Source organism: Aspergillus thermomutatus, assembly GCF_002237265.1.
Source record: "Aspergillus thermomutatus strain HMR AF 39 chromosome Unknown NODE_451, whole genome shotgun sequence".
Taxonomy (NCBI): domain Eukaryota; kingdom Fungi; phylum Ascomycota; class Eurotiomycetes; order Eurotiales; family Aspergillaceae; genus Aspergillus; species Aspergillus thermomutatus.
The window spans coordinates 1-13,041 of record NW_020798501.1 but is presented as its reverse complement, the minus strand read 5'-3'; the positions used below and the strand labels follow the sequence as shown (position 1 = coordinate 13,041).

The 13,041-nt window shown below is 48.1% G+C and overlaps 4 protein-coding genes across 4 annotated transcripts; 3 read left to right on the top strand and 1 right to left on the bottom strand.

The window, feature by feature from the left end:
- Positions 1–3,812: 3,812 nt before the first annotated feature.
- On the bottom strand, positions 3,813–6,191 carry CDV56_101246 (uncharacterized protein; the record flags this gene model as incomplete). The annotated part of the gene is made up of 2 exons (XM_026754865.1): positions 3,813–5,488; positions 5,555–6,191. 2 exons carry the CDS (start codon positions 6,189–6,191, stop codon positions 3,813–3,815), a joined length of 2,313 nt encoding a protein of 770 aa, XP_026609647.1.
- Positions 6,192–7,354: 1,163 nt separating this feature from the next.
- Positions 7,355–7,929, top strand: CDV56_100981 (uncharacterized protein; the record flags this gene model as incomplete). Its single annotated transcript, XM_026754600.1, has 2 exons — positions 7,355–7,735; positions 7,822–7,929. 2 exons carry the CDS (start codon positions 7,355–7,357, stop codon positions 7,927–7,929), a joined length of 489 nt encoding a protein of 162 aa, XP_026609646.1.
- A 2,179-nt stretch (positions 7,930–10,108) lies between these two features.
- CDV56_100479 (uncharacterized protein) lies at positions 10,109–11,156 on the top strand (the record flags this gene model as incomplete). The annotated part of the gene is made up of 2 exons (XM_026754098.1): positions 10,109–10,279; positions 10,344–11,156. 2 exons carry the CDS (start codon positions 10,109–10,111, stop codon positions 11,154–11,156), a joined length of 984 nt encoding a protein of 327 aa, XP_026609645.1.
- Positions 11,157–11,690: 534 nt separating this feature from the next.
- On the top strand, positions 11,691–12,385 carry CDV56_100214 (uncharacterized protein; the record flags this gene model as incomplete). Its single annotated transcript, XM_026753833.1, has 3 exons — positions 11,691–11,858; positions 11,927–12,142; positions 12,200–12,385. The coding sequence occupies 3 exons, from the start codon at positions 11,691–11,693 to the stop codon at positions 12,383–12,385; spliced, it is 570 nt and encodes a 189-aa protein (XP_026609644.1).
- Positions 12,386–13,041: the final 656 nt, after the last annotated feature.

The window sequence follows — 13,041 nt, the reverse complement described above, 5'->3', positions numbered from 1 at the left end:
GTCGGTCCGAGGGGGGGTGTCAGGATTCCATCCCGTTTAGGTTTAGCGTCCCGACTTAGTCAGCCTATATATAGTTGGCCCCTGAGCCATCCTAATTGGACACTTGGCGCTTCCCGATTCTCTCAAGTGGGCGGTGAGGATTCTGCCGATCATCGATGATTAATCGATCAATAATCGTTATCGTCGATAACGATTATTGTCAATAGTTATCGATAGGCAACTTATCGATGACAAGCCTGCTATGGCTTAGGTCCCCATGGTAGCTTCATAGAGCAAAAGTCAATGTATCTTTCAAGATACTCTAATGCATGATAATGAAGAAGACTATGTGTGTAATGTAATAAAGCAAACACAGGAAATTCGGATAAATTAGGGTTATGTGAACAGAAGCTTATGTGTGGATGGGACCTGGCGAACAAGTAGGGTGATATAGACTCTAGATGGAGTAGATATAGACTCTACTAAGATAGGATATAGACTCTTGAGTATACATTAGAAGTATAGGCACCTAGCATTATGGGCAATTATAATTTATAAAGGAAACATGGACTCCATGCATGATACCATTACTAGGGACTGGTGGCATTGGGAGACTAGAAAGTGTGAGCTTTTGCTTGCTTGATCTTGCATTATGAAATTGGCTCTGTGAACAGTTCAAATTTCCTGCTGATATTAATACCTCCCAACCAACCATTTTTAGAAATGTGAAGGGAGACTACAGACCTCATTTGCTGACAATCTGACCAGGTAGTGATAGAACATCTAAGAAATGACACAGTTCGCGCAAGCCTCCTGACAATCAGACCCAATCTCATAGCTGTAACAGTCATGATGATGGTCTCCTACCTTTCTGACAGGATGCAGCAACGAGCATGGTTTGCTATCAGTGCAATGACTGTTACTCTGATTAGTTGGGTCCTCTTCGCATCACTTAATCTCGTTGAGAAAACTGGTGTTAGAATTTTCCTTACCTACTTGATTATTCTCAGGGACTATTCTCCTGCTCCTGCTTGTTTCAGCATGGGTTGGCGCCAATAGGAGACCAAGCTCTGAGCGTGCGGTTGTGCTGGGCTTGTGTTGTCTATGTTTCAAAAATTTGATGGGATTGTTGCCTTCGGTGTTTATTGGAGTCAGGGTGTCTTGCGGGGTTCTTGGTGATTTGTAGCGGCATGCTGGTGATTTATGCAAGGTTGGATATGGAGCTCGCATGGGATGAAGATGATTCTCAGAAAAGCATTTTGAGATCTCGATATATGCTCCAGTCTTTTGCTGTGGGGGCGGAAAATGGTTGGTACTTGGGGCTATGCAAGTTGTTAGTCGCGGACCAATGGGTTGGTTTATCTCTACTGGTGTGGCGCAGGATGCATCTGTTGAATAATATCCAATCATTTAACTAAGTTAGGTAACCAACTTGGTGCCTTATCTTAGGGTGTGGTGCCTTAATCGTGGAGAATCATAAGTTAACTTCATCTCCAGCTAAGGCCTAACCACGGTGCATTATTGATTCATATACATTTCAACCTAGCGCCATGATAATGACAAATCAACCATACTTTCTGCGCCTCCCTTATATCATCCGCCTCAGAATATACCGCGAAATAGGCCTCGTTGTTGACTTCGAGATCGATCTCAGTACCGGCCAGGCTGTCGGGGAATGGTCGTCCCGTGAGCAAAGACTTTTCGGGAAAGCTGAATCACGCCCAGGCCGTAACCAGGAACCATGGTTTCCAAATCAACTATTCTTTGTGTCACGCAGTGTATCTGAAGATGCTCGTCGCACTTTCTATTCTGAGAATCATTTCTGCTTCCAATATGAAATGGGCTGTCGTTTGCGGAGTCTATCTAATATGGGCCGCATTGGATGGGGATCCTTAAGGCGTTTTGCAATCCGGATCGGTGCTGAGTACTGTCTCGGTCCAGGGAAGCAGGCCTGCCATGGTACGGCCGAGGAAGTCCTCGAAAATGATAGCCAACTCGAAAAGAATGGTGTGCTCGGCATGTGGAAGCAGATATGTCACCAGTTAGCAACGCATATCAAGCAAGACGACCAGCTGGAAATTCGTTTGATCTGTGGCGCCGCTACTAAAAAGACCCTTGCAGCCTTTCTAGAGCCACTGCAAAAGCTTCCTCGACTCAGAGAACTCTCCATCCGTGCAGGGCCACGTCGCAACCTCGATCTCCAACAAGCTCTGATGGCAACAATAGGCCAAAAGACGAGGTTTTTCATACATTACGCGCGACCGGGGGTATTCCGATTCCTTGATCTTCCGGTGGAGCTCCAAGTCCGCATACTTGAATTCACAGAGCTAGTTGCACCTCTACCACTAATACTGACATCATGTTACAAGCGGTTCCTCCCTCAAGATTGTTGGTATGGAGCTTGTAATGCACGACCTCACCCATACCTTGTTGATCAAGGATGTTGGTGCCCTGCAACACATACTGCTTTCTCTACGGCTCATCCCTGTTGGCAACTTCCAGACACACGCTATCTTGTCAGTAAGAGCATAAGAGAGCTCGCGCTGTCTGTGTACTACTCCAAAAATACATTTGAAGTTTGGTACGATCAATCGGACTCTCCAGACACCACAGCATGGACTCCACAAACATCAGGATTCTTACACGGTTTCCCTGAATATTCGTGGAAGTATCTCCGCCGGGTGCATTGGATATTTCCTTCTACCTTGGGTGACGACGCATTCGGTCCAAACGATACGGAGACAGTGGATTGGATCAAGACCGTGAAAGTCATCTCTCAGTCATTCAATCTCCCGAACATCACACTGGAATTGAGCCTGTCTCCTCGTGCTATGAGAACCTTGGATCCAGAGCATCCAGAAAAAATTGCTAGGAGGCGGGGACTATATGATCGGATCATCGAGCCAGTTCGGCCATTGAATGGCCTTCTCAAAGATTTCTTTGTCCATAATTACTTTCCCCTGCATGAGACGCTGGATGAGACTCGGCTCAGTCAAGAAGGAATATTGGAGCGCAGAATAATGGGAAGTGACTATGATAGTATGGCGCGCGGGAAGAAGTATTCAAAACCATTTGAGGATGACTATGATTATTGATATAGATGCAGAAGTGACACAGACATATGTAGTAAAAGGAAGCGATCTAGTAAAGCTACCTCTACTAAAGAGCGGGGATACCTAAGCGACTGCCATCATTTCTCAGTTGATGGCATGATATTTGGAGCTGCCTGTGGTTGGATCTTTGCTGTCGCTGTATCCCTACCCAAATTACCTATATCAACAAAGAAGTACTGGTTATTATCGACTTTATGAAATATTTAGCCGTCTAACATGCAAGATGACGTTTATTTGAGCCTCTGTAGCTCAACCATCGACTCTGACTGTATCAGATTATCCATCTTGCGTATCCCCTGAACAATTTAAGGTCTCATACTCTCGTTTTCAACATTGAACTCCCCAATACTTTCATTACTCATGTTTGTGCTTGATCTCTTACCATACTGCGTAATGCCTGTCCCTCAGTCAAATCAGTTAGGCATGCAGAATCAGTGTAATAAACTCCACCGTATCCCAAGTTCTCATTCCTTGGAGGATGACCGCCCAAGCCCTCACTGCCTTGGAAGCAAGCAGATCCGGGGCAGTATCGATTGTTCTTGCGTCACCACCAGCAGATGATGATTCTACCTCCTGAAGCGTCTCCTTGATGACACGCAGTACTATCTGTTCCCCTGGGTTAAGCAGATACTCACTATTAACCAACTGGCGTGTGGCTTATCTCCGGCCAGTAGTCAGGTGGGTGTCGCCAGGGTCAGAATACATTTAAGAGTATGACTGCTACACACTTTCTCCTGGAGCTAAGGAATCCGAATAGCCCTCTTGTCTGATCGGCCCCGAGGGTTTCCTTGTCGCCATTGCTTGAGTCGCATGATCGGTGTCATAACTGCGGTAACGCTGCGTCTTCTCAAGTGGCCCTTCCCCGCCTAAGCATAGTTCCCCTATCTCGCCATCGGATGCGTTCCCCATCCATCCGGGAGTCTCATCAAGAATTTTAATGCGCTCAACATGTCGCGCGGCCAGCAGAGGAACCTTTTCTGATATACACGCCCCGATCCGCAGCATCGCAAAGGAGTCGAGAGTCCCAGTCCATCGAGGAATCCACGCGCTATAGAGGGACAATGCCAGGAGACATGCCAAGTCAAGACCTAATAATACTGTGACGAAGATAATTCCTACACAGGAGATGTGCGGGATTTGTACATCTGCACCCATATCATATGATATGCTGATACTCTGCTCATGGTAGTTATTCGTCATGAACATGTCGCTGGCTAGAAACGCCGCTGAGGCAAAGGCGTTCTGTACTCGTTCCGAAGTTGGCCCATAAGTAGGATCCCCAGAGAAAAGGAAAAAGTAGTTCGCAACAATTGCATGCATCACGTCGTCGTTATATTCACGATCACCGGTACCACTGCCCGTTAGACAGGGGTTACCCGGGGACACCTTAAAGGAGGAGTGGGGGTCGTCAAGAAGTGGAATAAAGGGGATGATGCCAATACAACCATCGTAGATGATGCCAGAGTTGGCATATGCTGCTAAGACTGTGTGTTGCACATCGGCAAAAGAGCCTTCGCCAAACAGTGCCATGGCGATGTTAAGAAGTGGACCTTTATCGCCGGCATTGATCACATTCAAGGTAGCGTTGAGCGTAGTCCATGCTGTATTGTTGTCTAGATCCCGAGGGGTTAAATTTCGCGGGTTTTTGTCAAACGGACTTTCTTCGATGAACAGCCCAGGGACTTGGCCATTCGCGTAGTTGGGAAGCTCGAAGTAGCCCGTTGTGGTGTGGAGTGTCAGCTTCCTCCAGTATGTTCCTGCTCTGGGCACGTAATCAAGCATCCCCCCGCCTCCCAAAAAGTTCATCTTGAAATACAACTCTTCGCTTAAATCTTGTCGAGACAATTGGTTTTTCCACGGCGATTCTGACATGTTTCCCGGCATACATATCTCAACGCTGTATTGAAATGGAGCGTCATCTTCCTGTCCATATTCGTAGTGGAGATAGAAGGCGTCAGACAATGAGTTGCAGTCTTCGGGAAGTATGGCAGCTGAATTGTTCTCCCATATGGCGGTCGAGTTGATGCGAGGAGCGAACTGTCGTAGTAAACCAGTGTTGGTACTGGTGGGGAGCTCGGCCCAGAATGGATCAGTTATAGTGGATATATTGGCGAGGGTGTTTTGGGATTTTGTCTGCAATTCCGAATAAGTCTGGTAGCTCTTATCATCAAGGGAGACTGTGCCATTGCCTGAGGACCAGAGTCTTGGCTGAACCACAGTATTGACCGTCGATGCCAGAGTGGCTCTGAGCTTCGTTGCATCCAGCCCAATGTCAGGTCCGCGGTCCGGGAAAAGATCAGTGAAGTCTGTGATTTGGGTGAGGCTGACGGGGTACCTGAGACGCTTGATCGTCTTGAACGAGAGAAAGATCTGCTGTACCGGAGATATGGCAGCGCCTGTAAAGAAAAGAAAAGAAGGTGAGCAGGTAGATCAGGTGCAGCAAAATAAGACAATGAACTCACCTAGGAGATGCAGAAACAGGGCAAAGAGTAGTAGCGAGGACCTGTACTTATTCCAACCCCCAAAGACGAGATTTTTCAAGAGCACAAGGTCAGTCCATCCCTTGTCCGCCAGGGCCATGCTTTGCCTGAGGGTCGGGCGCTTGTCCCCTCGCTTCTGCTGGATATACACCACGGCTGCCTGCGAGCACACGGCGGAAGTCAAGGGGATGGTGAGCACGGACACCAAGGACTGGATAATTCTCGCCGCCCTAAGATACCTCTCGCTCTTGGCGAATAATGCGTCAAGGTACTCGGGCACAGTGGTGGTACCAAGATGAGGGCCACTGAGAATGCGGTTGAGTTCGCCGTGTCCATAGCCATTTGCACCGATGGGGTGATAAGTGAGGATGCAGATGATGACCCAAGCGTACAGTGCTGCGGCTCCGTACAGCAGAGTCAAGAACACAATGTATACGGAACGTTGCAGGGGGACAGATGGTTTGGGTGGTTTGGGCTTGTCGTCGCTCCCGGCGCCTTGCCGGTTGGAGGAGCCATCGTCTACTGAATAACGCTCGGGACCAGGCGTGGAGGTAGCCGAGTTCGTAGCCGGAGTCTCAACCAAGCTCTTCCTAAGCTGGTCATCTTGATCATCATGCATCTTTTCTGTCAATTTTTAACATCAGTGAGCAGACTGGTTCATGTATATTTCCTTCGGGAGGGGAAGTAGCAGGAAGTAGTAGGAAGCTGCTCGCAAGCACATGAAGTACAGCCAGGAAAAATTCAACATGACCCAACAACAGAGTGTACACGGGGAAGCATGGGTAACACTGCCTTGTTGCCTATTGTGGCGCAGCTGTGATGATCACAGAGACAGCCTTACATCCTATCTATAAAATTGAACGGACGGATTCATGTGAACACTATTATTGGCTAGCTGTTTGGTAGATCACTAGCCTGTTAGAGGTCGTCTTACATTAGAGCGTCCATTCCATTCCCTATTCAGGTAAGAACTGCGGAATGGAGGCTCCTGAGTCCTGACCCTGCGCTAAGGCGCGGGGGCCATTTCACAGAAGATCTGGTACTCCAAGGCCTAGGAAAGGAAGAGGGTCAAAATTATATGGAAGTGGAGAGACTTAGCCAGCGTACTTGTTCTTAACGCAGTGCTCATTAATTCCGACCCAGCCTCTCAGCCTCGTCCCCTTTGCTTGATTTCCCCCTTTTTAATCCCATCCTTCTTGGTCCTTTGCGTTCCTCATGTCTTCTGCGGTATATCTGTGTACCATGTCTTCCTGTTTATCAGCATTCAAAGCACCATGAGGCATTTATTCGCGATTCTCCTCACTATCCCTCAACTTTTCTCTGCCGGCAACCTGCTACAGGCCAAATGGAGACACCGCTACCCACAATGACTCCAAACTATGCAACGGTATAGAGGGCGCAGTAAGCATGTGCTGCAATGAGTCCAACGACTGTCTACAAAACGGTCTTTGCAAAGTACCAGGAAACGGAACCTCCCCAACATACTGGTGAGGCACGTGCTCGGATTTTGCCTGGCCAAGGGTGGGATGTTTATAACAAATGTTTGCGCTGTATGTTACTTGCCCCTTGACTCAATATTATGGCCCCCTCATCATGATATTATAGAATCGAAAAGTGAATAGTCACACAGGGCTAATGCTGTTGCAGCTGATCTCTAGAGCGGCGACCTGGCAGGCAACAATTCACCTATGACCCCATGCGACGGCACGAACTATTCTGAGATGCTGCGGTTCGACAACCAACTGCCGCGGGACTGACGATGAAGTCCCCATTCCTCCGAATATGTACACAACGACGCCCACCTCCGCCTCGACAACTACATCGTCCACGTCCACTTCAACTCTGACGAACCCCGCTTCGACATCATCGTCTACCTCCGGCGGATCACATTGGAACCCAGGTTCCGGAGTTGGAAAAGCGGCTGGCATGTGGGTGGGCACTGGATTCGCTATTATCGCAATAATCACAGCTGTGTTCTTTGTGCGTCGGCATCGCAAAAAGAAGAGAGCTAGGGCGGCCACGGTAGAAGATCCAATGACCGGAGTCTACTCTTCAGTACAGGAGACGGCCTCGGAACCTCTGCAGCGACATAATATGGAGAATACAGTGGCTCCACAAGGACTAGAGAATACCCAGAAGCGGGCCAATGTTCAAGACCACCAGGTACGAATTGCCGGGTGAATCATCCACAACAACTGGACGCTAGGGGAAGCGCATTTGGGAATTGACTGAGAGCTCTTTCGCTTCAGCTGAAGGGCGGCTTGGGATCTCAACATGTGAGAATTCACCAAATCTCTTCTGACGGCCTTGACGGGAGGATGTTCCCGAAGATGATTGCTCTGGTGCTGTATGGCTAGAGGCGAAAGATGCATCCACAAGAGGTGGATAAGGGTGGGCAATCGACTCCTGAGTAGCATTTGACTTTGCAGCGGTGTCTACATGCATTTTTGCTGCAAAGCATGCTCAGCATGGACAGCAGGTGGTTCGGCAGGTGACTCTTGACCAGCTAGGCTCTCAGCAATGATTGAAGCACTATCTTCAGACCACATGTTAACGTGCAGCTATTGGGATGCCATAATCTCTGGATCACAGAGGAATGTCTCTTCGGCAAGGTTGGAGGGGCGGATTTGGTCATATAGGGAATAATTATCGTTTTCTTGACCACTATCATGTTCGTTTAAATAACGACCGGGAATTAAGCTTGACTCTGCAGTCAATTGCACTGCATTGCTCGTCGCTAGTTCCTTCCTTTTCAGTCCCCACTTACATCTCATTATCATTCAAGGTCGTATGCTGCACGTCGCTATCCCAACAGGCAACTAATTCAGCGGAGTCGTGGGATTCACAAAAGAAACTGATCAAGTAGGACTGATAACCTGTAGAGCGGTCGTCTGTGGCCGAATAGTCCTGGGTATGTATTGTCCTCCTCGACTCCCTCGCTGCTAAAAGGAAAATGACCAGCTTCTCCCCATCTGCCGCGCCTTTGCAGGCCCTGCGTGCAATCTACCAGGCCACCTTCACAGATACCCCTGAGCGACTCCCCGCCGCGCACAAGGGACTGTTAGCACCAAGTTCCAATGTCAATGCACCAGCTGCGCCATTCTATGGGAGAACTGCACTTCTAGCCGCGGCATCCAGTGCGGACATGAACCTTAACCTAATACACCTTCTCCTAGATGCAGGAGTTGACGTGAATGCTCCTGCATGTCTGAAAGGAGGAGTAACCGCGTTGCATGGAGCCCTAATCTGTGGTCATCTCTGACTTGGTTTCCTTCCTCTAGAGAAGCGCGCAGATGTAAACACTCCCGCATCGCCTATTGAAGGCCGGACGACTATCAAAGGGGCCGCTAAACACAGCCATCTAGACACGGTGCGTATTCTGCTGAATGCGAGAACCGTAAGCTCCCAGTCAGACAGAAATGGGGTTCAAAGCGCCATTTCTTTGGCCAAAGAAAACGGTCGTCCTGCCGTGGTCGGCTTGCTCGAGGGTCATTGTACATGAGGAACAGATCAATGCACCAATGGATGTGGCGTCAAGTCCTGAACTCTCATGAATGAGTGTGTACGCTCTAGTTTGCTACAAACAAAGAAGTAGGCATTCCGGGGGTGTTGGAGCATTTTGCCACAGGATACAACATATAACAGCTGATATTCCTTGGCCACCCACTGAAGTACCGAACGGACTATCTGTCTTCAACTTGATGGAGAGATTAGTATTGATATCCCACCTTGTCTGTCTCTTGATACTCCTGAAAAGTCGAAAGCTGCCTCCTTTATGTTTGTGTGCCAGCCAAATGATTATGCTGTGATTTTCTTTTGCCTACTATTCATCATGACTGCAACAGTCCATGGTTCGGCCTGCAACAATAAGCCAGTAATAAAGGAAAATGGATGAATACCAGTGCGACAATCATTACTCAAGGTCATGAATGATCCCTTGGACAGTATCCCTGCCTAATGCGACTCGTACCACAGTACTAAAGTAAAGTCTGGTCCTTCTCATTGAGTGGCGGCTCGCTCTCAAGGACCTCACTCAATCTGAAAACAAAGGACGATATGGCCCTACAGTTACTAGGCACATTTTTCCTTTGAAGTTTGATCCTCCTTTTTTTCTTCGGCTAGGTCCCTGACAAAGCACGGAGAGTTCTATTAACTTTATCAAAGTAAGTGGTTTTCTCAGCTGGGATATTTCTTTCTCGGTACGCCTACACAATAATAAGACTCAACAGTTAAGAAACTTCTAATTTTACCACTCTTTCATATTTCCACACGGTCTTGGATTGTACCATGGTTTAGAGATGTCGACTTCAACAAATCCAGAGAATCGAACTGATGAACAAGGGAATGACCTTGAGGATTGATTAAAGGAGCCGGTCCTTTACTCCAACTTGAAACAGAGATTCCCTGCTTCTTGTCGGGAAGATCATTATGCATTAACTGTTAATGCACGGGACTAACATTCAAGTCTTCATATATATATACCAACCTTTCTCGGCCAGGACATGGTGGTCTTAACATCGTGAACAACTGATTCATATGCGCAAGATGGCCGACCTCCGATTTAACCCTAAAAACAGGAGTCGCCGCCAAATGATTGACCGGACCTACCCATGCCGGATCTCTCGCTTTCTGGATGCCTATGGAATCCCTAACGTGCTCTGGGGAGAGCTTGTGATGAATATATTTCTTATTCCCCTTGAGGCAAACGTAAGTCCCCTAATTCCCCTGAGGCACCACAACTGCAGTTGGAGGAGCTAACCACCAACAATAGGGCATCTACTTCGTCATCCCTGATAAACATATCGATAAAGCACGCGACCTCCTGCTAGAAGCCGGCTTCCCCCCGTGCCAGCTGGGGAAGTATTGCGGCTTCGACCACCCCAATTCTTGCCATGGAATCCCCTACGCGCACTTTAATATTGTGGACCTCAGCCCCTTGGACTGCTACAAACCCGAGCAATACAGCCTAAATCCCCGCGAATGGTACACACTGGAACTCTACAAGAAGTCCAAGCTGCTGTGGGGAGCGCCCGAGATCCCGCTGGGAATACCACCCGTGAATGACCCCGATTATTGGACAGTCAAGGATAAGCGTCTTCCAAAAGTCGCCATTGAATTCCAGCGAGGCCGCGTTGTCGACGCGGATTATCTGGTCAAGATCCCCTCGCTAGCGCGCTACGCTGAGTTGCTGACCCTCCTGTTCTTCCGGGACAATCACCTGGAAGAGACTATCAGAGGGCTCCAGTGGGATACCCTGCTGGATGACATGGAGGTAGTGATGGATGAGCACCGCCTCTTCAAACTGGAGGACCTTCCGCCTCGTACTCGAAGCTGGTTTAAAATTCTGACCGAAACCCCACGGGAAAGAACGCATGGGGATGCCGAGGAGAGGTTTGGGGCGGAGATGAGGGAGGCAGGCGAGGTGCCCGAAAAGAGTCCCTGGCCGTTGGAAGCTATTATGCCAGCTGGATGGCGTGAAGAACTTAAAGAGTATGACGAGATGATGAAGAAGAAGAAGGAGGAGGAGGAGGAAGAGCAGATGAGGAAGAAAGAAGAAGAGGTGAAAGAGGAGCAGAATGCGTGATGGAATGATGGGTGGGCTTTACAGCTGTTTTGTGTTTATCCTGTACTTGTTGACTTATTATTATTGATTGCCATATTCTGAGCATACATATGTTTAACTTGCTTATCCGTTGAATGAATAATGTTGTTATACCTTGTTCCGTGACTGTTAGAAGAAGTTTCACCCTCTAATGTATGTAAGAGCAATCACGCATAATGAATGCTTTCAATTAATAATGTCTTGTATCAGGATGGTTCATAACACCACCCTTATGTCCGCCATAACTAAGACAAAATGTATGCTCCACATGATGTTGATAAAGGATTAAAAAAAGAAAAGGTCTTTGTACATTTGCCATGCCTCCATATATATCCTCACCCTTGTTTCAAAGTGAACATCTGTATCAAGATGCAATGGTTCTCGAACCAGGCGATGACAATAAATAACAGGGTCCATTCCCTTCTTCACAGGCTCAGTCACTACCAACTTCATTTAATCAAGCTCTGCAACTCCCTTTCCAAGCTATATCTCGAAAACCATGGAACCACTCTCAACATGAGCTTGACTCATTTGTCTGACATTGCCCTTAATGCCGCACTCAGAGCTGCAGCAAGAGCGGTCATCTGGTCTCTACAGGCGATGCCAGAACTGCAGGGCGCTAAGGTTGCAATTGTCGGTGGCCTAGCGGTCCAAAATTATGTGAGAAATGACCGGCAAACCTTGGTGAGTGCAGTGAAGACACCAGATCTACCTATCCCATCGTGCTGACGAGGCCATGCATCCTGGTGCAGGATGTGGATGTTCTGCTTTTCAGGCCTGGCCATCCCATTGACACCCAATGGATCCGCAAGGAGCTGGTCTCCCGGTTCCGGAAGTCCTTTAAGGCGTGCGGAAAGCCGCTGTTCTTCAAGTACAAACGGAAGGGCACACGGAAGGGCAAACTAAAGGCCAAACCGAAGTGCAAACGGACGTACTTAGTGCAGGTGGATATCATTCCAGGGTACTTGGTACGTTTGTGTGCCCCAGTCAGATAGCCGAATTCAAACTAACGTGACTGACGACAGCCACCGTACCTGCCTGGGAATGCAATGACGCTGGAAGGCGTCAACTTAAAGCATCTGCCATTTATTGCCCCGTTGGACCTCCTCGCGTACAAGGTCCACAGCTCCAGCATGCGTTCCTGTCCAAAAAAACAAAAGCAGGACGCCAAGGACGCGACAAATCTCTGGAAAACGCTATACGACTTATAGTATGTTCCGCTGAGCGAAGCCTAGCGAGATGCCATCTCTTCTGGGGTGGATCTGATGGCGGAATATTCCAAGCAGTGTCACTTGAGAAAGTGTAGGCTGAGATAATGGGTAAATATCTGAGAGAGGAGCATTCCGTTCATGGTGATTGCATTCCAGGACGAAGAGTTGGGGTGGGTTCAACATTTGAAGATATGGTATAGAGCAGCTGATGAGGTCCTGCTGGTCAGAGACTGATATAAATAAATTATACTAAGGATAACCCATCTGCCGGTGTTTAGAAAGCATTTTAATGTATGAGAGATCCATAAACACAGACGGCTCGCTGGCAGACAAGACAATGCACTGATTGAACCTGAGCAACTGCAAGATGTAGGGGCGTTGGTGACCTCTAGGGTCCATCAATCGTTGAATTCACAGCCGCCCCACAGTCCACCAGCAACTGAGCAATTTCAATCTCTTTTTTAGAGGCAACACTCGGCAACAGCATGTAGCCACGGGCCACAGCTGCCCGTTAGACGTGTGGTGTCCGCACCCGAATCAATGAGCAAAGAAGGAGTCTATACCTTTTTAGTTATACTATACTTTCTACTAGGACTGCAGAGATAGTAGTAATTATAGGAATATAGACTTATAGTAGTATGTATAGTAAATTTTCT